The 27,862-nt window shown below is 45.9% G+C and overlaps 2 protein-coding genes across 2 annotated transcripts in view; both read left to right on the top strand.

The window, feature by feature from the left end:
- Positions 1–2,106, top strand: part of CNR2 (cannabinoid receptor 2) — a 40,670-nt gene extending 38,564 nt beyond the window's left edge. Inside the window, exon 2 of the mRNA XM_003271607.3 lies at positions 413–2,106. Coding sequence (XP_003271655.2) covers positions 458–1,540 — 1,083 coding nt within the window. The 5' untranslated portion in view covers positions 413–457 and the 3' untranslated portion in view covers positions 1,541–2,106. The remainder of the gene's footprint in view (positions 1–412) is intronic.
- A 4,119-nt stretch (positions 2,107–6,225) lies between these two features.
- On the top strand, positions 6,226–27,727 carry FUCA1 (alpha-L-fucosidase 1). Its single transcript, XM_003271606.3, has 8 exons — positions 6,226–6,704; positions 8,948–9,082; positions 11,216–11,353; positions 14,186–14,291; positions 19,926–20,126; positions 23,981–24,171; positions 26,645–26,744; positions 26,963–27,727. Exons 1-8 carry the CDS (start codon positions 6,316–6,318, stop codon positions 27,101–27,103), a joined length of 1,401 nt encoding a protein of 466 aa, XP_003271654.2. The 5' UTR covers positions 6,226–6,315; the 3' UTR covers positions 27,104–27,727.
- Positions 27,728–27,862: the final 135 nt, after the last annotated feature.

Here is a 27,862-nt window from a genome sequence, read left to right as displayed (position 1 = left end):
AATTGGCAAATTAACAAAACAAAATGTAAAACAAACAAAAAAACCCTCAACCTTATCACTCTGGATTCCATTTCTTCTTGGTTTTGATTTCCTCTTGGTTTTGACCTTTTGGGATTTCCCTTGCTTCAAAAAGAAGTCTTAGGATTAGTCTTTTGGAAAATGGAAGGCCAAAAATCTTACAGGTCACTTCTGTTTGTTGCATTCCCACATACCTCCCCTGAGGCAGCCAGGACAGATCTGGCTCCCCGCTTGGATGGAGAAAGGGCAAAATACAGGGGAACAAAACAGAAATTGATTTTCCAACATAGAATCCATCCATACAGGTAGCAGTTTTGGCTACAGTCAGTTATCAGGTGAGGTCATTCTTGTACTTACTGAAAAAGATTGTTTTCTTCTTCTCATTGTACTGCAGCAAAGCCTTCTAGACAAGCTCAGTGGAATCTGAAGGGCCTACCCCATGGAGGAATGCTGGGTGAAAGAGATAGCCAATGGCTCCAAGGATGGCTTGGATTCCAACCCTATGAAGGATTACATGATCCTGAGTGGTCCCCAGAAGACAGCTGTTGCCGTGTTGTGCACCCTTCTGGGCCTGCTAAGCGCCCTGGAGAACATGGCTGTGCTCTATCTGATCCTGTCCTCCCACCGGCTCCGCCGGAAGCCCTCATACCTGTTCATTGGCAGCTTGGCTGGAGCTGACTTCCTGGCCAGTGTGGTCTTTGCATGCAGCTTTGTGAATTTCCATGTTTTCCATGGTATGGATTCCAAGGCTGTCTTCCTGCTGAAGATTGGCAGCGTGACCATGACCTTCACAGCCTCTGTGGGTAGCCTCCTGCTGACCGCCATTGACCGATACCTCTGCCTGCGCTACCCACCTTCCTACAAAGCTCTGCTCACCCGCGGGAGGGCACTGGTGACCCTGGGCATCATGTGGGTCCTCTCAGCACTAGTCTCCTACCTGCCCCTCATGGGATGGACTTGCTGTCCCAGGCCCTGCTCTGAGCTTTTCCCACTGATTCCCAATGACTACCTGCTGAGCTGGCTCCTGTTCATCGCCTTCCTCTTTTCTGGAATCATCTACACCTATGGGCATGTTCTCTGGAAGGCCCATCAGCATGTAGCCAGCTTGTCTGGCCACCAGGACAGGCAGGTGCCAGGAATGGCCCGAATGAGGCTGGACGTGAGGTTGGCCAAGACCCTGGGGCTGGTGCTGGCTGTGCTCCTCATCTGTTGGTTCCCAGTGCTGGCCTTCATGGCCCACAGCCTGGCCACTACGCTCAGTGACCAGGTCAAGAAGGCCTTTGCCTTCTGCTCCATGCTGTGCCTCGTCAACTCCATGGTCAACCCAGTCATCTACGCTCTGCGGAGTGGGGAGATCCGCTCCTCTGCCCATCACTGCCTGGCTCGCTGGAAGAAGCGTGTGAGGGGCCTTGGGTCGGAGGCAAAAGAAGAAGCCCCTAGGTCCTCAGTCACCGAGACAGAGGCTGATGGGAAAATCACTCCGTGGTCAGATTCCAGAGATCTAGACCTCTCTGATTGCTAATGAGGCCTCTTCCCAATTTAAACAACTCAAGTCAGAAATCAGTTCACTCCCTGGAGGAGAGAGAGGGGTCTTGGCACTCTCTTCTTACTTAAACCAGTCCCAGGCACCTAGACATGGACCCCTTTTTGCTGATGAGTGTTGGGACTGACTCCTGGAAGACAGCCTGGCCTTGCCCACCTGCACACAGTCTGTTGGATAGGTAGGGCCCACGAGGAGTAGCCAGGTGGGCGAGACGCAAAGGGCCTGGGACAGGCTCAGTACAAGTCAGGTCAGGCTTCATGCCTGCATCCTCCAGAGACCACAGGAGCCAAAGCGAGCCTCCAGGCCCAGCAATGAGGGACTTGGGAGAGATCTGAGAAGAATGGGTTGTTCTCTTGGGAAGTCAGGGTATCAGATGGGATGGACATCCAGGTCTTCTCCCTGCCTAATTGTCAAGGCCTCCTTGGCTCTGGAGCTATGAAAGGCCCCACTTTCAGGTCACCCTTGCCACTGAGGACCGAGAACTATGCTATGATGAGGATTAAGGTGTTGACTTGCCTCTTTCAGAGATAAATGACAAACCTTCAGTTTGGGGCATCCTGTTGTTTGGGCGAGGACCCTCTCTGATATTCTGATAATCCCCACCTGTAACCTCAGGTCCCTGGAAATACAGAGGAGGCTGGGATCGCTTGAGACACAAAAATCTTTGGAGAATTTTCTTGACCCTCTGAAGTCCTTCCAGCAGCAGTCCTGGTGGTGCAGCTGGAAGCAGGCAATGTCCTAGTCTAACCTAACTCAAAGAAAAAGGAAGATATTCACAAAGATTGTATAAATCCCCAAACTGTTCCCTCATCTGCCCCCAATTCAGCTCCCTTGCCTCCTCCACACCCCTATTACATATAATAAGCAGAGCAAGTGGGAGGAGGGGAAATGCCCTTCCTATATGCCAGGTATGGGGCTGACATTTCAGCCCATTGACCCCAGCTAGAATATAGCTCCTTGCTTTTAAAGATCTCAGGGGCCAGGCTTGGTAGCTCATGCCTGTAATCCCAGCACTTTGGGAGGCCAAGGCAGGTGGATCACCTGAGGTCAGGAGTTTGAGACCAGCCTGACCAATATAGTGAAACCCTGTCTCTACTAAAAATACAAAAATTAGCAGGGCATGGAGGCAGGCACCTGTAGTCCCAGCTACTCGGGAGGCTGAGACAGGAGAATTGCTTGAACCCTGGAGGCAGAGGTTGCAGTGAGCCGAGATTGCGCCACTGCACTCCAGCCTGGGTGACAGAGTGAGACTCTGTCTCAAAAAAATAAAATAAAATAGATCCCAGGGTACCCATTTTTCATATGAGGGAGGCTGGGTTCCTTCCAGAGGAGCCTAAAACAGCCAACAAGAGAAATTGTTGGTGGCAGGAGGATTGCAGAGGAATTCTAATGCAATTATTTGGGACCACAGATGGAATAAAATGAAAGATATTGGTTAAACATGTCTTCATTTAATACTTTCAAGACAAAATATCCACTAGCCATTCACTTATTCATTCATCTCATAAACATGAGCCAGGCTCTGTGCAGGGTCCTGAGTACCCAGCCATAAATGAGACTGTGCCCCTGTCTCATGGGGCTTACAGTCTATATCCTGCTTGCAAGACAGCCAATAAGTCACTAAAGAAGATAATTACAGGTGGTTCAACAAAGGAAATATGCATGGTCATGTAATAGGGATTAATTGAGTTAACTCAATGAATGGTAGTGTAGACCTACCATGTGCTCTGGTCATACAAGCCGGCTCACTTTTATTGAGCCTTTACTATGTGCCAGGCAGGGGGCTAAGTGTTTTTAAATGCCTTATTACACTTCATTTTTCCCGGCAACCTAATAAGAAGGTCTTAGTTATCTTCATTTTACAGATGTGGCCACCTCAAAGATGCAAAGTCGCGTGTCTAATGTCACCCTGCTAAGTACCAGAGCTGAGGTCTCCAACCTAGTTCTGTTTGACTTCAAAGCCTGCCCTCCTAACCACTAACCTTTTGGCCTAGTTCAGTGAAATTCTGCTTGATTATTGCTCATTAGGGATAATATTGACTATCTGTAGCATCAGATCGCTGCAAAGTTAACTCATCATAGATTCTCAATATACTCCATTTTATTAAATGGCCCTGTATTAATCTCCTGTAATAAATTTCTACAAATCCGGTGGCTTAACAACAGAAATTTACTCTCTCATAATTCTGGAGGCCAGAAGTCAAAATCAAGGTGTGGTAGGGCCCTGCTCCCTCCAAAAGTTTAAGGGGAGAATTATTCCTTGACACTTTCAACTTCTGGCGGTCCCTGTCATTCCTTGGCTTGTGGAAACATCACTCCTACCTCTGATTCTGTCTTCATATGGCCTTTCCTCTGTGTTTCTTGGTGTCTTTTTTTTTTTTTTTTTTTTGAGACGAGTCTCATCCTGTTGTCCAGGCAGGAGTGTGGTGGCATGATCTTGGCTCACTGCAACCTCCACCTCTCAGGTTCAAGTGATTCTCCTGCCTCAGCCTCCCAAATAGCTGGGACTACAGGCACCCGCCACCACACTCAGCTAATTTTTGTATTTTTAGTAGAGATGAGGTTTCACTATCTTGCCCAGGCTGGTCTCGAACTCCTGACCTCAAGTGATCCACCCACCTTGGCCTCCTAAAGTGCTGGGATTACAGATGTGAGCCACCGTACCCGGCCTGGTGTCTTTTTTTAAGAACACCAATCACGGTTTGGGCCCACCCTAATCTAGTATGACTTCATCTTAATTTAACCAATTATATCTACAGAGACCCTGTTTCCAAATATGGTCACATTCACAAATTCCAGGTGGACAAGAAGTTTAGGGGGACACTATTCAACTCAGTACAGACCCAGGAACAAAGTCCACCCTCTGGGCTGTGTGGAGTGGCAGTCACTAGTTTATCCTCCCTCAATGAGATGAGCTCCAGGTTTACTTCTGCATCCCCAGTGCTCAGTCAGGACCCAGCAGAGCATCTGAAGGGATCTGGTCAATATCTGTGGAACTGAACTGTTTCTGAAAAGCTCTGACGTATGTTTTGGAAAATCAAATCTTATTTTAACCCAGACACCAATCTTTTTGTAAGGCAAAGAAGTGGCATAAATGTTTAAAGGTGAATCTGCATGTTTATGTATTGTCATTCCTTAAAGTTGAAGCATGCCTTTCTTTATTCGTCGGTGGAATCCTTTCTCATTTTGGCAAAGAAAATGCCCAAGTGCCTGGCACAAACAAGCATTGAGTAAATACTTCTTGAATGAATAAAACTAGATTCTAAAAATCATTTGATCAAACGCACCTCCACACTTTCTACTTCTCTCCTTTTACAACCACACTGTGTTTCTCCTTTTTTTTTTTTTTTTTTTTTTTTTTGAGCTAGAGTCTCGCTCTGTCACCCAGGTTGGAGTGCAGTGGCACACAATCTTGGCTCACTGCAACCTCTGCCTCCTGGGTTCAAGCAATTCTCCTGCCTTAGCCTCCCAAGTAGCTGGGATTACAGGTACCTGCCACCATGCCCGGCTAATTTTTGTATTTTTAGTAGAGATGGGGTTTCACCATGTTGGCCAGGCTGGTCTCAAACTTCCGACCTCAGCTGATCTGCCCACCTTGGCCTCCCAAAGTGCTGGGACTACAGGAGTGAGCCACTTTGTCTGGTCAGAGACTTCTGACTTCTGTTATTTCCCTCGCTAATGGCCTCACCTCCCGTTTGAGTATGTGCAGCATGTACAAATTGCACAGGAACTGGGGAACTGGGGAACTTCCCTGCCAGGCAGTCCTTGGGCCTGGGTCCTCTTGGCTCTCCACTTCCTTTTTCTTTTTCTTTTCTTTTCTTCTTTCTTTCTTTTTTTTTTGACAGGGTCTGGCTCTGTGGCCCAGGAGGTGGAGTGCAGTGGCGCGATCTCGGTAGAAGCTAAGCTATTTGAAATGCCTCGGAATTCCCAAAGAAAGCTCAGTAAATATCAGACGATCCTGCCCGCTCCCCCTCTTTCAGTACCCACTTTTCTCTTTCCTCTCCCCTCATAACGTTCCCTCCCATCATCCCTCTACCTCCTTATTTCTGTCAGGGCTGTTAGATACCCTTCCAGTCTGGTATCTCCTCCTCCAGCCTTGTGCTACAGGACAACTCAAAAGCCCCCTATGGCTCCCAAGTGATCACTAAATAAAACTCGTGATCTGACTTCAGCCTATCCCTGCAGGATTGCTGCGACAAAATGGACTACTCCCAGAGGCGTGATCACGGTTCGGTTCACTGCAGCCCAAACTTCCCAGGCTCAAGCGATCCCGAACCTCCCACTTCAGCCTCCCGAGTAGCTGGGACCCCAGACATGCACCACCACGCCAGGCTCATTGTGTTTATTTTTTGTAGAGACCGGCTAGTCTCCAACTTGTGGGCTCAGAGCGATCCTCCCGCAAAGAGTTAGGATTACAGGCATGAGCCACTGCGTCCGGCTCAATGGGCTCCTTCTTAAATGTGAGTTCTCCGCACACACTGGGCCTTGCTCACCTCCACGATTTAACCTCGCAGTTAAGTCCCTTTTCAAGGTTTTTATTCGTCCTTCAGCGAAGCGCTGTCAACGCCTCCCTGCGTCTTTCCCCGTTTGAGCACCAGAGGGCGCTCCTCCGACCCGAGGAGGAAGCGACTCGGGCCAACCTGTCCAGGTTGTCCCACCCCTTTTTTCTTCCAGGCCAATCGTTAGTCAGAGTGGGCGGAGCCGCCCGCCGGCACCTGCGCGTTAAGAGTGGTCCGCGTCGCCGCGGGGTAGTGATGCGGCCTCCGGCGATGAGGTCGCGGCCGGCGGGACCCGCGCTGTTGCTGCTGCTGCTCCTCCTCGGAACGGCCGAGTCGGTGCGTCGGGCCCAGCCTCCGCGCCGCTACACCCCAGACTGGCCGAGCCTGGATTCTCGGCCGCTGCCGGCCTGGTTCGACGAAGCCAAGTTCGGGGTGTTCATCCACTGGGGCGTGTTCTCGGTGCCCGCCTGGGGCAGCGAGTGGTTCTGGTGGCACTGGCAGGGCGAGGGGCGGCCGCAGTACCAGCGCTTCATGCGCGACAACTACCCGCCCGGCTTCAGCTACGCCGACTTCGGGCCGCAGTTCACCGCGCGCTTCTTCCACCCGGAGGAGTGGGCCGACCTCTTCCAGGCCGCGGGCGCCAAGTGAGTGTGGTCCCGGGGAGCGGCGCCCCTTCCCGGCTCGGGCGGCAGACAGGAGGTGGGGCTGGGCGGCCAGCCGGGGCGCGCACCTGCCGGTCGCCCCCATGACCCCGGGGCCCGCGTGTGGCCTCCTGCGGCCACAGGAGTGAGCCTGGCACACCTGATGAGGAGGAGGAGGTGCGTTTGACTGGAGACTGATAAATGAAGGTTCAGGGAGATGGCGGGCTGGGAAGCCCTGGGTATCTACACCTGTGCACCGAGAGGGCTGAGTTAGGCCATACCTGATGACCCTTCCAGATTGACAGCACTATCAGGACTCCAGGGTTTCAAATCAGTGGTGTGGAGCCTGGTTCTAATTCAACTGTGAACCTGGACAAGTCACTTCAGCCTCCCTGCAGCCTCTTCTATGGTTATAGAAAGGGGTTGTATCCTTTCCTTTAGCTCTAATGTCTCTAAGAGGGGAGTTCTGGTGTGCAGTGTATTTGGGCAACAGTACAGATAGTCATTCGTTTGCTCCTCTCAATCCGTTTTACGTAGGAAGTGCCCAAGAAGGGTCTGACTCTCTCTGAGAACTGTTGGAACTTGGGGGTGGCTGGTTCAGAGAACAGAGTAGAGAGCGCTGGGGTGGGGATAAGGGGAGACCAGGACCCATGAAGTTGTCAAGGCAGGGGCTTGTCCTGAAGGAGTGAGCCTTGAGAGCCCTGTATTGACAGGTGTTAAGTCAGGGAGTGGTTACTCTCAGCTTCTAGAAAGATTCATTCGGCTGCTGGGAGAGAAGTGGGTTGGAGAAGAGTAAGAATGGAGGTGGGGAGGTTTCCCCAGCCCCTGGCTTAGAGCAGTCTTCCATCCTTATCTTGGTTCCTCAGCCATCTTCCGGGTTTTCGTTTCTCTTGAACTTTGGATTCACTTGTACTAAAGAGAAATTACAACTGGCATTTAGTGTTTACCATTAAATGTATGGGAGTATAAGACTTGATTAAGCAGAGGAAGTGTTTGTCTCCTAGGGGCCTTAGGGATCCATAACTTACAAGTGAGAAAAATTAAAATCTGGGAGCTAACCTCTTTCCATGCCTTTTATTTCATGGATGAGATGACTGGCCCAAAGAGAGGAAGGAATATAATGTCCTAGACTCCAGGTCTCATGACGTCAAGGTTGTTTCCACTGCACCAGGGTCTGCAAACTGGCCAGAGGGATTGGTCCTCTGCCAGTTTTTTAAGGCCCATGAGGTGAGAATGGTTTTTACATTTTTAAAGGATTGTAAAATGTTTTAAAGAAGAATACACTACAGAGAGGAATGTGCCCCACGGAGCCTAAAATACTCTCTGGCCCTTCAAGTCCTGGAGTTCCCTACTCTGGCCAGTGATTGAACCATAAAGTGCATTACCTATTTTTCTGCCATAAAAGCAAATTAAATATTGAGTGATTTGGTTGTTATTTCAACACTGGCCTTTTCTCCTAGTTATTGGGTCTTTTGTCACCTCTATAATAAATGAGAGGCAATTTATGTAGGCTTGGTAAACCAAACAGCTTAGTTTTCTAGAAAGTTTTCTTATTTTGTCGTTGTTGTTTTGAAACAGTTTTGCTCTGTAGCCCAGGCTGGAGTACAGTTGCATGATCTCGGCTCACTGCAACCTCTGTCTCCCAGGCTCAAGTGATTCTTATGCCCCAGCCTCTCAAATACCTGGGACTACAGGCACACACCACCATGCCCGGTTATTTTTAGTTGAGATGGGTTTTCGCCTCGTTGGCCAGGTTGGTCTTGAACCCCTGACCTCAGGTAATCCGTCCACCTTGGCCTCCCAAAGTGCTGGGATTACAGGTGTGAGCCACCATGCCTGGCCAGCAAATGGCTTAGTTTTCTATTATCTGCCATTTCCAGTAGAGATCTTTCTCCTTCAGGGCAAAGAGTGAAAGAAAGTTAATCATTCCTACCAGAAGTGTTGAAGAATCAGAGAGCTAAGGTGCACTTCTTTTCCCTTACCCACTCCTTCCTTCCCTCTGGGCCTCCTCCTTCGCTGGGGACTGAGGGTTGGGACTTCCTCAAATCTGCTTCCATTCTTGGAGCAATGCCCAAGGGGAATTGTGACTGCAGCAGCTTCCTGAATATCACAAATATAGTCACTGGTACAAGTACATTTGTTGTGGTCAAGTTCTTTCAGGCATTTAAAAAGCCTCAAGCATGCTGGGCAAGTTCATGCAAGTTCACTGCCCACTTCCTTTGCTCATGTGGTTTTGCTGTCCACAGGTATGTAGTTTTGACGACAAAGCATCACGAAGGCTTCACAAACTGGCCGAGTCCTGTGTCTTGGAACTGGAACTCCAAGGATGTGGGGCCTCATCGGGATTTGGTTGGTGAATTGGGAACAGCTCTCCGGGAGAGGTGGGTGTCTAGGGATGGTTACTCTGTTATCTCTTTGGATCTGGCCGTCAAGAGTTCTGTACCTTCTCTACTCTCGTGTGATTTCTAGGTTTGCATTTAGCAAGTAGCAGAAGGGCGTCTGGCCTTTGAATTGGCAGTGTTTGATGCTTCACAGTTTTCATGTGACCAAAGGGGACACCATTACAGAAGTTCATGGCCATGTCTGGTTAGATGAAGGATACCCAACATAGACTACGATGCTACTTGATGTCCTGTTTGAGGAGTAGGCTGAGTGTCTGTGTAAATCATCAAGTTTGATTGGAACACAGCCATGCCTTCATTTATGCACTGTCTGTGACTGCTTTCAAGCTACAATTTGAGAGCTAAGATAGAGACCAAATGGCCTGCAAAACCTAAAACACTATCTGGATCTTTAAGAGTTCGCTGGTCGGGTGCATTGACTCACACCTGTAATCCCAGCACTTTGGGAGGCAGAGGCAGGCAGATTATGAGGTCAGGAGTTCAAGACCAACCTGACCAATATGGTGAAACCCTGTCTCTACTAAAAATACAAAAATTAGCCGGGCATGGTGGCGTTTGCCTGTAGTCCCAGCAACTCGGGAGGCGGAGGTAGGAGAATCACTTGAACCCAGGAGGCGGAGGTTGCAGTGAGCCAAGATCGCGCCACTGCACCCCAGCGTGGGTGACAGAGCGAGACTCTGTCTCAAAAAAAAAAAGAAAAAAGACAAAAAGAGTTTGCTGACTCCTGTCACCTGCTCAGTTTGTTTCTCAGCACTGTGCTTTGCTTATAGTCCTGCTGTAAAACTCTGAGATGTTGATTAGATATGGACTTTAGGAGTCATGATTTTTACCATCTTTATTTAGTCCCTGGGTCATACGATGAAATACTTAAGTTGTTTTTTATCTGTGTAATTGCTTCTTGCATTATAAGGTTTTTGTAACACTCACCATTCTTAACCCAAAGCAAGCTTTATTAAATATGAAAATAGGTCATCAACCACATTTCATTTTGTGTATGTTAAGAACTACTACAGCGCGGCGGCTCACGCCTGTAATCCCAGCACTTTGGGAGGCCGAGGTGGGCAGATCATGAGGTCAGGAGATCGAGACCATCTTGGCTAACACAGTGAAACCCTGTCCCTAGTAAAAATAAAAAATAAATTAGCCGGGTGTGTTGGCGGGCACCTGTAGTCTCAGCTACTCGGGAGGCTGAGGCAGGAGAATGGCATGAACCTGGGAGGCGGAGGTTGCAGTGAGCCGAGATCGCGCCACTGCACTCCAGCCTGGGCGACAGAGCGAGACTCCATCTCAAAAAAAAGAAAGAAAGAAAAAAAAAGAAAAAGAACTATTAGTAAATCTTAGATAAATAAAACAATAAACCTATATTCACTTCAGCTGTGTGGAAAATGTTACTAATGATTATTTCTGAGTAAGAGTACTTTGGATATTTTATTTTCTATTTTCCAGTTTCTTTAAATATGAAATTTTATGATTGACAGGGAAGACATTTTTAAAAAATAAGACTATATGGTTTTTTGTTTTGTTTTGTTTTTGTTTTGAGACAGGGTCTCACTCTGTCGCCTTTGCTAGACTCCAGCGGCACAGTCTCAGCTCACTGCAATCTCTACCTCCTGGGCTCAAGCCATCCTCCCGCTTTAGCCTCCCAAGTAGCTGTGACTACAGGCTCGCACCACCACACTCAGCTAATTTTTTAATTTTTTGTGGAGACGAGGTCTCACTGTGTTGCCCAGGCTGGTCTCAAACTCATGGACTCAAGGGATCCTCCCACCTCAGCCTCCCAAAGTGCTGGGATTACAGGCATGAGCCACCGCGTCCTGCAGGACTATACTCTATTGGGATAATTGACTTAAAAGATAAAAGATGGTTTAAATAACATTTTGGTGTTATTTATGTATAAAAGGTAGTTATGTGTATAATCAAAAACACAGTAAACCTCATTTTGCTTAAGTGAATGGTGAATAATTTAAGGAAATGGTTTTGGATCCCATCCCTCTCTACATGCTCTTATGAGTAAGTGCCACTGAAATGAAAAAATGCTAGAACTGATATTCCTTAAAATAAATTATTTGTTCTATGCTTAATGGCAGTTGCCGTTCTGTTTTTCTGTTTAAGGAACATCCGCTATGGACTATACCACTCACTCTTAGAGTGGTTCCATCCACTCTATCTACTTGATAAGAAAAATGGCTTCAAAACACAGTATTTTGTCAGTGCAAAAACAATGCCAGAGCTGTACGACCTTGTTAATAGGTAAGACACTGAAATATTTTGGCCCTGCGACTTTTATCAATGAAATCAGAGCTTCCTATAGGGTACCGTTAAAGTGGAGAAGGGATAGATATGAAAAAAACCTAAAAGACATCAAAATAATAAAAAGTGGTGGTTGTATTAAGACAAAATATGTTCTTTCCTCCTGCTTTTCAGAACTTCTGTCATGTGGTCATATTGCCTTCTACATTGAAACAATCACACAAAACCCAGGATGGCAGAAAGTCAAAATTTTAGTTCCCTTCTTACATGCCATTTTCCCTATGTCAGGACCCTGGAGAGGGGGTGGTTTGGCATCAGGCAGATTCGTGTTTGAATTCTGGCTTCTGTTACTTACACGCCTTAAACAGAACACTCTCCTGAGCTTGATTCTCACTCTGTAAAGTGGGGATAATAATGCCTTCTTTGTAGGGCTCAGAATAGTATGTGAAATGTATCTGTCACGGTGCCTGGTACAAAGTAAGGGTGTTGTTATTACCATTATTTTTTAAATGATCACTTTCACTTAGGGATTTGTCACTCGTTCTTCACAATGTTTTATCCCCGTTTGCCTTTCTCGAGCCTGGGGACTCATCGAGGACGGTAGACCCTTAAAGCTTCAGAGGCAGCTGCCTGGACCCTCACTTTAGAGCAAAGGAAAATCACCTTTAGCCAGGCGCAGTGGCTCATGCCTGTAATCCCAGCATTTTGGGAGGCCGAGGCAGGCAGATCACTTGAAGTCAGGAGTTCGAGACTAGCCTAGCCAACACGGTGAAACCTCGTCTCTACTAAAAATACAAAAATTGGCCAGGCGTGCTGGTGCATACCTGTAGTCCCAGCTACTCGGGAGGCTGAGGCAGGGGAATCTCTTGAACCAGGGAGGCAGTTGCAGTGAGCCGAGATCCTGCTACCATACTTCAGCCTGGGCTACAGAGGAAAACTTTGTCTCAAGAAAAGAAAAATTACCTTGTATTCAGATTCCATCCAGATGACTTCTCTTAAGAAAATAGTAACAATTGTAAGAGACCATCAGAGACATGGACAGATTTAGACATTACTGAATCTGAGATCCCCATTCTTTTATCGTACTTGGTTATGTTGCCTTGAACAAACTACTAATCTTTCAAGATCTTGGTTTCTCTATCTGTGAAATGAGATAATAATATATCCTAGAATCATGAGAACTAATGAGGTAATGAGTTTAAATTGCCTAGTACAATTTCTTATACACAGTAAATCACAGACCATCTGTGTTGTATCTTGCCACTTAGTGATCTTCCTAGAGTTTACCTGCCTAATTATGGAGTACAGTGGACAGTTTGGCATCAGGCAGATTTGTATTTGAGTTCCACCTCCTGTTACTTACAAGCCTTGTTACCTAAAACAAATTGCCCTACTGAGCATCAAATTCTTGCTGCTCAGATGAGAATAATAATGCTTACCATATAGGTATATACATATGTATTTATATATATACACACAACATACATGCCTTATAGGGCTCAGAGTAATAATATGCTAAAGTACAAATGGGGCTCCAGTGGATTCCATAAATCCTTTACAGTACAGACTTTGGTAATTATCCACAAAAATGCATTTTATGAATAGTTCCAACTCTTAAAACATCTTCAAAGCAAATCTTAGTCTTATAGTCCTGAAGCACCATTTTTTTTCCTTTGCTTCCTTGAAACACCATTCTTAATTGGAATTAGTTACCGAAAGGAAACCAACTTGTTTGTATGCTGATTACACCTCCATTTTCTAAAAGGCATAAAGAAAAATATTAGGGCAGGCACAGTGGCTCATGCCTGAAATCCCAGCACTTTGAGAAGCCAAGGCAGGTGGATCACTTGATGCCAAGAGTTGAAGACCAGCCTGGCCAAGATGGCAAAACACTGTCTGTACTGAAAATACGAAAATTAGTCAGGCATGGTGGCGCACACCTGTAATCCCAGCTACTTGGGTGGCTGAAGCGCAAGAATCACTTGAACCCAGCAGGTGAAGGTCACAGTGAGCCGAGATCATAGCACTGCACTCCAGCCTGGGAGACAAAGCAAAACAGTCTCAAAAAAAAAAAAAGAAGAAAGTAAAAGATCGGGAGGAAATATACCAAAATGCTGTGGGTTTTTTTTGTTTGTTTTTTGTTTTTTTGAGATGGAGTCTCACTCTGTCTCCCAGGCTGGAGTGCAGTGGAGCAATCTCGGCTCACTGCAAGCTCCACCTCCCAGGTTCACGCCATTCTCCTGCCTCAGCCTCCCGAGTAGCTGGGACTACAGGCGCCTGCCATCACGCCCGACTAATTTTTTTGTATTTTTAGTAGAGACGGGGTTTCACCATGTTAGCCAGGATGGTCTCGATCTCCTGACCTCGTGATCCACCCATCTCGGCCTCCCAAAGTGCTGGGATTACAGGTGTGAGCCACTGCGCCCAGCCTGCTGTGTTTGTTTTAAATGGTGGTTTTATTAGCAAACTGGTTTTATTAGCAAATGTTTTCGGTTTTCCACATCCTCTGCACTGTGATAATTTTTATGCCATATACTTTCAAAATGGAGGAAGATTAATTTTAAAATATTTGTTGCAAAAATCAGTCCACAAGTCAAATGCAGTGATGTGCACCTGTAGTCCCAACTACTCAGGATGCTGAGGCAAGAGGATCGCTTGAGCCCAGGAATTTGAGCCTATGGTGCACTATGATCGTACATGTTGATAGCTGCTGGACTCAAGCCTGGGCAACATAGCAAAACCCCATCTCTAAAAAAAAAAAAAAAAGGTCCATAAGATTTTACCGTGAACATATTCAGATAATAAGCTCTTTCCTGATCACATGTCTTCCAGCTATAAACCTGATCTGATCTGGTCTGATGGGGAGTGGGAATGTCCTGATACTTACTGGAACTCCACAAATTTTCTTTCCTGGCTCTACAATGATAGCCCCGTCAAGGTATGTGATTATATGACTTCTTTCTTATTTATCTCCTATGAAGAAAGAAAGTGCAAGGAGCCAAACTCTGGAGTAGACAACAGCAGCCACAGCAATAATAAACAGGAATATCAACATGGAGGCAGTAGGGACTGGGGCACTTAATGGATGGTAAAGGTTTCTCCTTTAATCTTCCCTGGCTCCCTTAGAGTATAAGCTTTCTTCTCCATTAGTTCTTTTTTTTTTTTTTAAATTGAGACAGAGTCTCACTCTGTCGCCCTGGCTGGAGTGCAGTGGCGTGATCTGCCTCCCAGGTTCAAGTGATTCTCCTGCCTCAGCCTTCCAAGTAGCTGAGATTACAGGCGCCCGCCACCCTGCCCGGCTGATTTTTGTGTTTTTAGTAGAGACAGGGTTTCGCCATGTTGGGCAGGCTGCTCTCGAGTCCCTGACCTCGGTGATCCACTCACCTTGGCTTCCCAAAGTGCTGGGATTACAGGCGTGAGCCACCGCGCCCGACAATCTCCTTTAGTTCTTAACTTTGACAATATAGGTTTAAACAGTGGTAAATTTACATAGTAGACTAAAAATAGTAATTACAATTTCCAGACCACTACAGAAAAAATAAACTCTATTAAGCAAATAAATGTTATAAATGAGAAAACCACCAAAAAGATATTAAAACATATAATAAAATATAAAGAAAACATATAAAAGACATACAGGCCAAGCACAGCAGCTCATGCCTGTAATCCCAGCACTTTGGGAGGCCAAGGCAAGCAGATGACTTGAGTCCAGGAGTTCAAGACCAGCCTGGACAACATAGTGAGACCTCATCTCTACAAAAAATAAAATTAGCTGGGTGTGGTGGCATGGACCTGTAGTCCCAGCTGCTCGGGCGGCTGACGTGGGGGGAGGCTGACGTGGGAGGATCACTTGAACCCAAGAGATCAAAGCTATAATGAACCTAGATCACGCCATTGTACTCCAGCCTGGGTGACAGCGAAACCCTGTCTCCAAAAAAATAAATAAATAAAACATATAAGATATACAAAACATACAAAATTAAATGGCAGGAATAAAATGCAAATGTCTACAATCCCACCTACTCTATGTTGATTTTATAGTTTAACTCTCAAGGAGCACACTCACTTCCCTTATATCCAAATCCTTGGGGGAATGTTGCCTACCCCATACCCCTCCCTATAATCAACACTATTAGGCAGTGCATAATGGCTGCCCATTTACAGTTTGTATTTTAGTGTACTTGCAAAGTAGCAGAAACCCTAATCTTCACTGTAGCAAATTTCAAAATTGTACATGTTCTAGATTTGTTGTGGATTTAAAAGAAAAATCTTAAGTGTAAAACCAGTTTGTACTGAGGTACCTTGGTAGTTCATAAACCTCTAAGGGTCTTGGCCAGGCGCAGTGGCTCATGCCTGTAATCCCAGCACTTTGGGAGGCCGAGGCAGGCAGATCACGAGGTCAGGAGATCGAGCCCATCCTGGCTAACACAGTGAAACCCCGTCTCTACTAAAAATACAAAAAGAAATTAGCCAGGCGTGGTGGTGGGTGCCTGTAGTCCCAGCTGCTCAGGAGGCTGAGGCAGGAGAATGGTGTGAACCTGGGAGGCAGAACTTGCAGTGAGCCGAGATCGCACCACTGCACTCCAGCCTGGGCAACAGAGCGAGACTCCTTCTCAAAAAAAAAAAAAGTCTAAGGGTCTCATTGGGTCTCTATTACTAAGCTCAGAAAATGGGAAGAAAGAAAAAAACAGATTCTATATGATGCACAGAGACAGATTAAGAGTGGTTTTCTAAGGCCGGGCATGGTGTCTTACGCCTGTAATCCTAGCACTTTGGGAGGCCGAGGCTGGTGGATCACGAGGTCAGGAGTTCAGGACCAGCCTGGCTAACACGGTGAAACCCCGTCTCTACTGAAAATACAAAAATTAGGCCGGGCCTAATTTTTACATGCCTGTAGTCCCAGCTACTTGGGAGGCTGAGGCAGGAGAATGGCGTGAACCTGGGAGGCAGAGCTTGCACTGAGCTGAGATGGCACCACTGTACTCCAGCCTGGGCAACAGAGCGAGACTCCGTCTCAAAAAAAAAAAAAAGTGGCTTTCTGGAACTTGATGAATGTTTGTGACCTCCCAGATGTGCAGTTCATCCCTGGGTAATGAACTCTGATGTGATGTCATATTGTAATTGTCCACATATCTGTCTCTGCTAGTCTCTGCTGGATCGTTGAGGGCAAGAACTCTTTTATTCACCTTGGAAACTCAGTGTCTGCCACAGTGTGAGCCTCATGGTAGTTGCTGAATAATAGGAAAAGTAGGTGGGCGTTGAACCAAGAATTCAGATTGTTAATACCCCATTTGTCTCTGAAATGGTGTCTATGTATATATATGTTCAGGGTGTATACCCCTGGAGCTAGGTCGCTTGCTATGTGAGGTTACAGTCTAGTGTTTGTGCTTAAGGAGTATCACAGAAGGAAAAATGACTAGCCAAAGATGCAGGATTCGGAAAGGGGAGAAAATATCAACCCCAGTGCCATTTAAGAAGCATGACTAGCTAGACAGCCTGAGCTTTTTTGGCTTTTTATTTATTTATTTTTTTTTGAGACGGAGTCTCGCACTGTCGCCCAGGCTGGAGTACAATGGCACGATCTCGACTCACTGCAACCTCCACCTCCTGGGTTCACACAATTCCCCTGCCTCAGCCTCCCGAGTAGCTGGGATTACAGGCGCACACCATCACACCTGGCTAATTTTTTGTATTTTTAGTAGAGATGGGGTTTCACCATGTTGGCCAGACTGATCTTGAAACTCTTGACTTTGTGATCCACCCACCTCAGCCTCCCAAAGTTCTGGGATTACAGGTGTGAGCCACCGCTCCCGGCCGGCCTCTCTTAAACAATAATTCCTAAGCAACCAGGACCTTCTGTGTGGGTGTGTCTCAACCCATCTTCACAGTAGCTTCGCAGGCATATGGGGACTGTAGATTCTCCTTCGTTTCTACCAGGATTTATTGAGAGCCGGTGCCGTAGCATGCCGCATGCTAAGCCTTGGAAATACTGAATGAATGGTTTCTGCTTTTAGGGAACTACAGTCTGAAGAGAAAGACAGACATACAAACAAAGTACATTGTAGGGTGAACAGTATGATAGTAGAAGTATGTCCTGAGGTCTCCACAATCCATAGACACTGGCTTGAATGCCAAAGTGGAGGGTACTGCATTAGCTTCTGTGGGATGAAGGAGTGCATGGCTGTGTCTGTCCTTGACAGGCTGAGAGTACAGGGAGTGTTCACATCACCTGAGGACTCTGAGGAAGAGGAGGTGTGGCAAGGAGACACCTTTATTCACTCTGAGCCAGAGTCTGGGCACACTGTCACTTTTATCCCTCCCTGTCAAACCCCTGTGAGGTGGGTGATATTTGCCTTTGGATTTTGTTTGTTTGGTTAGTTTTGTTTGTTTGTTTTTATAGATAGGTAACTAACTTAAAAGGTAAAGTTGGCCGGGCACGGTGGCTCATGCCTGTAATCCCAGCACTTTGGGAGGCCGAGGTGGGTGTATCACGAGGTCAGGAGATCGAGACCATCCTGGCTAACACAGTGAAACCCCGTCTCTACTAAAAATACAAAAAATTAGCCGGGCGTGGTGGCAGGCGCCTGTAGTCCCAGCTACTCAGGAGGCTGAGGCAGGAGAATGGCGTGAACCGGGGAGGCGGAGCTTGCAGTGAGCCGAGATGGCGCCACTGCACTCCAGCCTGGGTGACAAAGTGAGACTCTCTCAAAAAAAAAAAAAAAAAAAGGTAAAGTTACCTGCCTAAGACCCCTTGACTACTAGGTGGTGGAGCCAGCTATGAACATCAAAGCCCTTGATAATCTTGTAACCAGGTATAAACTCTATGATGTCATATTGTAACTGTCCACATATCTGTCTCCTCTGCTAGTCTCTGCTGGATGGTTGAAGGCAAGACCTCTGTTTTATTCACCTTGGAGACCCAGTATCTGCCCACAGTGTGAGCCCCATGGTAGTTGTTGAGTAAATACTTATTGAATAAGTGGATGGGTAGGTGTTGAATGAAGAATTAGGATTGTTAATACCCCATTTTTCTCTGAAATGGCTTTTACATACCTGTTCTTGAATTGATCTTGAGTTATCCTTTTCAATTCTGTGACCCCATGATGCCCAGACATTGATAATCGAGTACCAGACATTGGATTGAACTAGTTACAAATAATGACTATTCTTCTATTTCTCTTTGGCACTTAACTAGCTTACATAGGAGAAACTTCATACCAATGCGAATGACTCTAAAACAGGCAAGAAATTGGAATTTTAAACTTTTATTTAATCTCCTTTTGCCGTGATGAGTTGAACATGGTTTCAGTTTTGTTTTTGTTTTTGAGATGGAGTCTCGCTCTGTCGCCTAGGCTGGAGTGCAGTGGCACGATCTCGGCTCACTGCTACCTCCGCCTCCCAGGTTCAAGCGATTCTTCTGCCTCAGCCTCCCAAGTAGCTGGGACTACAGGCATGTGCCACCATGCCCAGCTAATTGTTTGTATTTTTGGTAGGGACGGGGTTTCACCATGTTAGCCAGGATGGTCTCTATCTTCTGACCTCATGATCTGCCTGCCTTGGCCTCCCAAATGGTTTCAGTTTTTATCTTGTATTGGCCACTCTGTTATAAAATATGCTGCATTTGGCCGGGCGTGGTGGCTCACGCTTGTAATCCCAGCACTTTGGGAGGCCGAGGCGGGCGGATCACGAGGTCAGGAGATCGAGACTACGGTGAAACCCCGTCTCTACTAAAAATACAAAAAAAATTAGCCGGGCGTGGTGGCGGGCGCCTGTAGTCCCAGCTACTCGGGAGGCTGAGGCAGGAGAATGGCGTGAACCCGGGAGGCAGAGCTTGCAGTGAGCCGAGATCGCGCCACTGCACTCTAGCCTGGGTGACAGAGCAAGACTCTGTCTCAAAAAAATTAAAAAAATAAAAAAAAATAAAAAATGCTGCATTTAACATTTACATTAAGATATTCCATGTATGATTTGTCATTCTTCAGCTAAACCTCGAAGGAAGAAAAAGAATTTGCATTTTTTTTTTTTTTGAGTGGGATTGGCTTAAGACTTTTTTTACCTAGGTAAGGTTGGGATTATATAGTTGGAAAACAGCCTGCCATGGGTTCAGATACCTGATTTGTAGTTCCAGCTTTTGAAACTGCCTAGGGGCATGGCCCCAGGCAGGTCCTCTCCTGTCCATTTCTCCTCTTATAGAATAAGTGATTTACCAGATGATCTTTAAAGCAAGCTCTCCCAGCCCTGACGTGTATCTCTGCTGCAGGGTTTCTCTGCCTCAGTACTGTTGACATTTAGGGCTGAATATTTCTTTGCTGTGGGGGCTGTCCTGTGCATTGTAGGATGTTTAGTAACATCCCTGATCTCCACCCACTAGATGGCATACCACCCCCGTTGTGACAATCAAAAATGTCTCTAGACTTTACCAAATGTCCCCTCCAGAGCAAAATTGCCCCCAGTTGAGAACCACTGCTCTAGACTAACTTTCTTGCTTCCAAATAGAGCCTTACCAAAGTGCATTACATAAAGAAGTCAAGTGGTTTTACTCCTCATGACCGAATATTCTTTCCCTTCTTAGGATGAGGTGGTAGTAAATGACCGATGGGGTCAGAACTGTTCCTGTCACCATGGAGGATACTATAACTGCGAAGATAAATTCAAGCCACAGAGCTTGCCAGATCACAAGTGGGAGATGTGCACCAGCATTGACAAGTTTTCCTGGGGCTATCGTCGTGACATGGCAATGTCTGATGTTACAGAAGAATCTGAAATCATTTCGGTAAGAGCACCTTTGAGTTTTTTGTTTTTTTAACGAAATGGGGTCTTGCTCTGTCATGCAGGCAATAGTGCAGTGGCACGATCATACCTCACTGTAACCTTAAACTCCTGGGGCTCAAGTGGTCCTCCCACCTCAGCCTCCTGTGAGTAGCTAGAGCTACAGGTGTGCACCTCTACATCCAGCTAATTTTTAAATTTTTTGTAGAGACAGGGTCCTGCTATGTTGCCCAGGCTGGTCTGAAACTCCTGGCCTCAAGAGATCTTCTAGCCTCAGCCTCCCACAGCACTGGATTACAGGCAGGAGCCACAGCACCTGGCCTGAGTTCACTGTTTTTTAACTATGGATCTCAAACCAGTTATTATTATTATTATTATTATTACCTTCTAACACTATATGATTGATTTTAATTATTTTTTCCTCTTTTTTTAAATTTTACTTTAAATTCTGGGATACACGTACAGAGCGTGCAGGTTTGTTACATAGGTATACATGTGCCATGATGGTTTGTTGCAAACTATCAACCTGTTATCTAGGTTTTAAGCCCCGCATGCATTAGGTATTTGTCCTCATGCTCTCCCTCCCCCAGCCTCCACACTCCAACAGGCTCTGGTGTGTGATGTTCCCCTCCCTATGTCCATGTGTTCTCATTGTTCAACTCCCACTTATGAGTGAGAACATGTGGTGTTTGGTTTTCTGTTCCTGTGTTAGTTTGCTAAGAATGATGGTTTTAGGCCGGGCGCAGTGGCTCACGTTTGTAATCCCAGCACTTTGGGAGGCCAAAGCAGGCGGATCCTGAGGTCAGGAGATCGAGACCACGGTGAAACCCCGTCTCTACTAAAAATACAAAAAATTAGCTGAGTGTGGTGGCGAGCACCTGTAGTCCCAGCTACTTGGAGAGGCTGAGGCAGGAGAATGGCGTGAACCCGGGAGGCGGAGCTTGCAGTGAGCCGAGATTGCGCCACTGCACTCCAGCCTGGGCAACAGAGCGAGACTCTGTCTCAAAAAAAAAAAAAAAAAAAGAATGATGGTTTCCAGCTTCATCCATGTCCCTGAAAAGGACATGAACTCATTCTTTTTTATGGCTGCAAAACCAGCTTTTTTATGTAAGAGTGATGTCCAGCTTCATCCATGTCCCTGCAAAGGACACATTCTTTTTTATGGCTGCAAAACCAGCTTTTTTATGTAAGACTGATGGAAGTACTCTGGATAGAAGTGCAGGTCAATAGAACCCTTTTAAGGACATTGAATAGACTAACAGAAACCTGTCCTAAGGAAATAATTAGAATTACACAAGAAAGTTGTGCAGAGGTCCTTCCCAGGATTATTTGTATGTATGTATGTATGTGTGTATTTATTTATTTATGACCAAACTTCACTCTGTCACCCAGGCTAGAGTGCAGTGGTGCGATCTCGGCCTGCTGCAACCTCCATCTCTTGGGTTCAAGCGATTCTCCTGCCTCAGCCTCCCAAATAGGGAATACGGGCACGTGCCACCATGCCCAGCTTGTTTTTGTGTTCTTAGTAGAGACAGGGTTTCTTCATCTTGGCCAGGCTTGTCTCGAACTCCTGGTAACCATAAAAGTGTTGACAAACTTAATATGGGTTAATGCTTAGAGCACTGAGTGAAAAAACAAGTTACATATTGGCTGGGCACAGTGGCTCATACCTGTAATGCCAACACTTTAGGAGGCCAAGGTGGGAGGATCCTTTGAGGCCAGGAGTTCAAGACCAGCCTGGCCAACATAGAAAGACCCCATCTCTATTATTATTATTATTTTTAATAAAGTTACATATTGGCTGGGCATGGTGATGGCTCACACTTGTAACCCCAACACTTTGGGAGACCAAGGCAAGAGGATTGCTTGAGGGCAGGAGTTTAAGACCAGCCTAACCAACATAGTGAGACCCCATCTCTATTTTAAAAAATGAGGCACAGTGGCTCACACCTGTAATCCCAGCACTTTGGGAGGCCAAGGAGGGTAGATCGCAAGGACAGGAATTTGAGACCAGCCTGGCCAATGTGGTGAAACCCCGTCCCTACTAAAAAATACAAAAAAATTAGCCGGGCGTGGTGGCGCACGCCTATAATCCCAGCTACTCAGGAGGCTGAGGCAGGAGAATTGCTTGAACCCGGGAGGCAGAGGTTGCAGTGAGCTGAGATTGTGCCACTGCACTCCAGCCTGGGTGACAGAGCTAGACTCTGTCTGAAAAAAAATTTTTTTTCAATAATAAATAAAATAAGTTACATATTATTACAACTATATAAAATTAACTACATAGGAAAAAGACTGGAAGAAGACATCAAAAGTTAATGGTGTGGTGTCACTTGGAGTACTGTAATGAATTCTTATAATGAATTCTTTAAATTCTTTTTTTTTTTTTTTTGAGATAGAGTTTCGCTCTTGTTGCCCAGGCTGGAGTGCAATGGCACGATCTCAGCTTGCTGCAACCTCCACCTCCCGGGTTCAAGTGATTCTCTTGCCTCAGCCTCCCGCGTAGCTGGGACTACACGTGCCTACCACAGCGGTCAGCTAATTTTTGTATTTTTAGTAGAGATGGGGCTTCACCATGTTGGCCAGGCTGGTCTCAAACTCCTGACCTCAGGTAATCCACCTGTCTCGGCCTCTCAAAGTGCTGGGATTACAGGTGTGATCCACCATGCCTGGCTGAATTCTTCAAATTCTATAATGAATTTAAAATTTTCTGTATATAACCTTAGTTTTTCTGAGCTGCTTGGATATGTATAATACCTGTTCAAGGTCACAGTAAAAACACACACACCCAAATCCCACTCCAGAAGCCTTAAAGAATGTATCTCTTGGCTGGGCACGGTGGCTCACACCTGTAATCCCAGTACTTTGGGAGGCTCAGACAGGTGGATCACAAAGTCAGGAGTTCAAGACCAGCCTGGCCAACATAGTGAAACCCCATCTCTGCTAAAAATACAAAAATTAACTGGGCATGGTGGTGTGCACCTGTAGTCCCAGCTACTCGGGAGCCTGAGGCAGGAGAATCACTTGAACCCAGGAGGCAGAGGTTGCAGTGAGCCGAGATTGTGCCACCGCACTCCAGCCTGGGAGACAGAGCAAGACTCCGTCTCAAAAAAAAAAAAAAAAAAAAAAAAAAGAATGTATCTCTTTATAGCAGTTTTCCCAAAGGGGCAGCATGTTCATTTATATAGCCCAATGCATAAGGAATGTCCTGAAATTCTCAGCTTCCCTGCCCACACCTCATGTTTCTGGGGCATGACCCTTCCCACTGCACCCAGCACCATGAGAAGTACAGTGTCACAGGGAGTGCTCCATGGCCACTCCCTGAAATTCGAGTTAATATAGCATGATTTTTCATTTACTCACATGAGCCTAACCTTTTATAGTGGCAAAAATATATATAGAGAGAGAATTTTTAGCTCAGGTGCGGTGACTCGCGCTTGTGATCCCAGCACTTTGGGAAGCCGAGGCAGGCAGATCACCTGAGGTCAGGAGTTTTGAGACTGGCCTGGCCAACATGGTGAAACCCTGTCTCTACTAAAAATACCATATTAGCTGGGTGTGGCGGCGCATGCCTGTAATTCCAGCTACTCAGGAGGCTGAGGCAGGAGAATCGCTTGAATTAGGGAGGTGGAGGTTGCAGTGACCTGAGATGCAGTTGAGCCGAGATCACGCCATTGCACTCCAGCCTGGGCGACAAGAGTGAAACTCCGGCTCAAAAAAAAAAAAAAAATTTAAAACAGCAGAGAATATTTAAAAAACAGAGTGTGCCCTAGATTCTTTCTCTTCTCTTACTGTCTGTTTTAAGCATGATGCCAGGCTTGGCATTCATAGCTAGACTTTCATTGTTTCTGTTCTCTCCAGGAACTGGTTCAGACAGTAAGTTTGGGAGGCAACTATCTTCTGAACATTGGACCAACTAAAGATGGACTGATTGTTCCCATCTTCCAAGAAAGGCTTCTTGCTGTTGGGAAATGGCTGAGCATCAATGGGGAGGCTATCTATGCCTCTAAACCATGGCGGGTGCAATGGGAGAAGAACACAACATCTGTATGGTGAGTCTTGTCTTCTGTTGTGTGTAAGAACAGGACAGTGCCCTATCCGAAACTGGTATCTCCTTGTTTCCTTGGGTCCACAGTGTTACAAGCCAGGCTGGAAGTTGCCTTGAGAAAATCCAAAAGGTTATTTTCCTATGAAATTTGTACCCCATTTGAGTTATGTCTTAGGCTACTAGGTTATCTTTGACTAGTGAGGGGAGAGAGTGGGTTTGGTGAAAAGGGAAGGAGCAACAAAGCATCAGTCAATTTATTGAGATTATTACCCTGCCCCCTAAAAATAGTAATAATGAATGCTTGGATTGTACAGAGCCCCATGCAAAATTCTTTCTGTTCATACTTGGACTTCTGGATCTAGTTATTTGATCTTGGGCCCCATTTTTTCCACTACAGAATGGAGTGATGATACTTTATAGTGTTGTGAGGATTAAATGAGATGAGTGCCAGGCACAAACTCAGTGTTAAATTAAAAGGAACTACTTTTATTATACCAGAGAGCTTAGGTCTCTGGATCTAATCCCTCTATTAATCCCTCTGTTTTGGATGAGTTTCTGTTTAGTGGTTGTCTTAGTCCATTTTCTGTTGCTATAACTGAATCCCACAGGCTAGATTTTTTTTTTATTTTATTATTATTTTTTTAGACAGTCTCACTCTGTGGCCCAGGTTGGTGTACAGTGGCGCAATCTCAGCTCACTGCAACCTCTGCCTCCCAGGTTCAAGCAATTCTCCTGCCTCAGCCTCCCAAACAGCTGGGATTATAGGCACCCACCACCACGCCCAGCTAATTTTTGCATTTTTAGTAGAGACGGGGTTTCACCATGTCGGCCAGGCTGGTCTCAAACTCCTGGCCTCAAGTGATCCACCTGCCTCTGCCTCTCAAAGTGCTGGGATTACAGGCATGAGCCACTGCACCTGGCTCAGACTGGATAATTTTTAAAGAATAGAGGTTTATTTAGCTCACAGTTCTGGAGGCTGGGAAGTTCAAGAGCATAGCACCAGCATCTGGTGAGGGCCTTCCTGCTACACCATGACATGGTTGGGGACAGGAATGGGCATGTCCACTCAGGTCTCTCTTCCTCGTATAAAGCCATCAAGTCCTATCATGGGGCCCTACCCTGATTACCTTATCTGATCCTAATTACTTCCCAAAGGCCTCACCTCTAAATACTATACCATCAACATATGAATTTGGGGATCAAGTTTCCAACATGAGATTTGGGAGATGCATTCAAACCATAGTAGTGATTTTCATCCTCCTCTCTAAACATAATGAAATTTCAGAACAGGCTGGGTGCAGTCTCAGAAAAAAAAAAAAGAAATCTCTGAACAACAAATTTGTCTTCATTGCATATCTTATCCTTGTTATAGTCTCTGCTATTTTCACATGGATTTGGAGTAGAAAAGAGATTTGAATAATAAGGTAAATGGCTCTATTTATTTGAAGTAACTGGTGTAGGAGATAATTTTTAAAGACAACCCAATTGGTAGGGAAAATAGACAATATCACCAGATAGAGTTTTATAGACTGCCTCCTTCCTGCAGACCTTCATTGGTATTGAGTTATTGGTGCTCCCTAGTAGCAGTGACAGACTCAAGGACTGGGATTTGGTAGATAATTGAAAGGAGAATGAGTGGCCTTGTGCGGTGTTTCATGCCTGTAATCCCAGCACTTTCGAATGCCAAGGTGCGAGGATCACTTGAGCCCAGCAAAACATAGCAAGTTGTGTTGGGCAACACAGCAAGACTCCATCTCTTAAAAAAAAGAAATTAGGCCCGGCACGGTGGCTCACGCCTGTAATCCCAACACTTTGGGAGGCCGAGGCAGGTGGATCACCTGAGGTCAGGAGTTCGAGACCAGCCTGGCCAACATGGCGAAACCCCATCTTTACTAAAAATACAAAAATTAGCAGGGTATGGTGGCAGGCGCCTGTAATCCCAGTTACTCAGGAGCCTGAGGCAGAATTGCTTGAACCTGGGAAGTGGAGGTTGTATGAGCCAAGATCATGCCACTGCACTCCACCCTGGACAACAAGAGCCTGGACAACAAGGCTTCATCTCAAAAAAATAAATAAGGAGCTGGGTGCAATGGCTCATACCTGTAATCCTAGCACTTTGGGAGGCCAATGCAGGTGGATCACTTGAGGCCAGGAGTTCAAGACCAGCCTGGTCAACATAGCAAAATGCCATCTCTACTAAAAATACAAAAGTTAGCCAAGCGTGGTGGTGCACACCTGTAATCCAGTGACTCGGGAGGCTGAACCACAAGAATTGCTTGAACCCAGGAGGCAGAGGTTGCAGTGAGCCAACATCACACCATTGCACTCCAGCCTGGGCAACAGAGCGAGACACTGTCTCAAAAAAAAAAAAAAAAAAAAAAGAAAAGAAAATTAACATTAGAAAGGGGGAACGTATAAAGTTGTATATCAGGATAACAAGCCAGGTATCTTTGACAGTGTTGTTTCTGTTTTCCCAGGTATACCTCAAAGGAATCAGCTGTTTATGCCATTTTTCTGCACTGGCCAGAAAATGGAGTCTTAAACCTTGAATCCCCCATAACTACCTCAACTACGAAAGTAAGGAGCCTCAGTCAGTCCTAAGATGTAACTTTCTGTAAAGGAATTGGCAGATCATTCCTTTCTTCCTTCCCTGCCAGGTTTCTCCCATATTCACACCTCTTTTAGACTGGCTTTCCTGCCCTGGCCCAGCGTGGCTGTTTCCCACCATAGTCAGCCTGTATTCTATACTCATTAGTGCATTACCAGTTTGTTTCATTCCCTTTTGTTTTCTGCAGATAACAATGCTGGGAATTCAAGGAGATCTGAAGTGGTCCACAGATCCAGATAAAGGTCTCCTTATCTCTCTGCCCCAGTTGCCACCCTCTGCTGTCCCTGCAGAGTTTGCTTGGACTATAAAGCTGGCAGGAGTGAAGTAATCATTTGAGTGCAAGAAGAAAGAGGCACTGCCCACTGTTTTGCTGCCTCAGTTTTCCTCTTGTAGTACCATCACTATAATCAACGAACTTCTCTTCTCCACCCAGAGATGGCTTTTCCAACACATTTTAATCAAAGGAACTGAGTACATTACCGTGATGTCTTAATGGACCAAAGATCTGAGATCTATTGTGATTATATCTGTATCAGGTCAGCAGAAGAAGGAACTGAGCAGTTGAACTCTGAGTTCATCAATTCTAGTATTTGGAAATTACCTACAATGGAATTTTCCCTCTGTTCTCTGATAACCTACTTGCTTACTCAATGCCTTTAAGCCACATCACCTTGTTGCCTATGGGAAGAGGTGGAAAGGATTTGACAAGCTCAACCGCATGCTGTTTAGTTAGCATCAGTTGTCACCAACACTCTTTCTGCAAAGGGCCGGAGAGCTTTGGGGGAAAAGAAAAGGCTTACCAGGCTGCCATGGTCAACTCTTCAGAAATTCCCAGAGCAATCTAAGAGCGCCAAAGTTTGCTATGTTTACAGTGATACTATTAAGAAAATGAATGTGATTCTGCTCTGTCTTTTTAAAATGATCAAATAAAAAAATTTGTGCATCACAATCATTTCTACCAAAAAAAAAATGGTATAGCTTTCTTTTCCTAGTTTCAGCTTAGACTGCTTATAGCTTTATGATCAGTTTCTGGTTTGTGTGTTTTTTTTTTTAATCTTGCAAAATCTCCTTAACGCTGAACAAAAAA

The sequence above is a fragment of the Nomascus leucogenys genome, chromosome 24, assembly GCF_006542625.1.
Source record: "Nomascus leucogenys isolate Asia chromosome 24, Asia_NLE_v1, whole genome shotgun sequence".
Lineage (NCBI taxonomy): Eukaryota > Metazoa > Chordata > Mammalia > Primates > Hylobatidae > Nomascus > Nomascus leucogenys.
Note: the sequence above shows the minus strand (reverse complement) of the source record. Positions and strands in the feature narration are given on the sequence as shown.

Bases quoted from the DNA above. Each gene is read 5' to 3' on its own strand.
- FUCA1 (XM_003271606.3), top strand. From the start codon at position 6,316: ATGCGGCCTCCGGCGATGAGGTCGCGGCCGGCGGGACCCGCGCTGTTG. The intron at 20,127-23,980 runs GTAAGAGCACCT...TGTTCTCTCCAG, and splicing joins AAGAATCTGAAATCATTTCG to GAACTGGTTCAGACAGTAAG. The intron at 26,745-26,962 runs GTAAGGAGCCTC...TGTTTTCTGCAG, and splicing joins TAACTACCTCAACTACGAAA to ATAACAATGCTGGGAATTCA.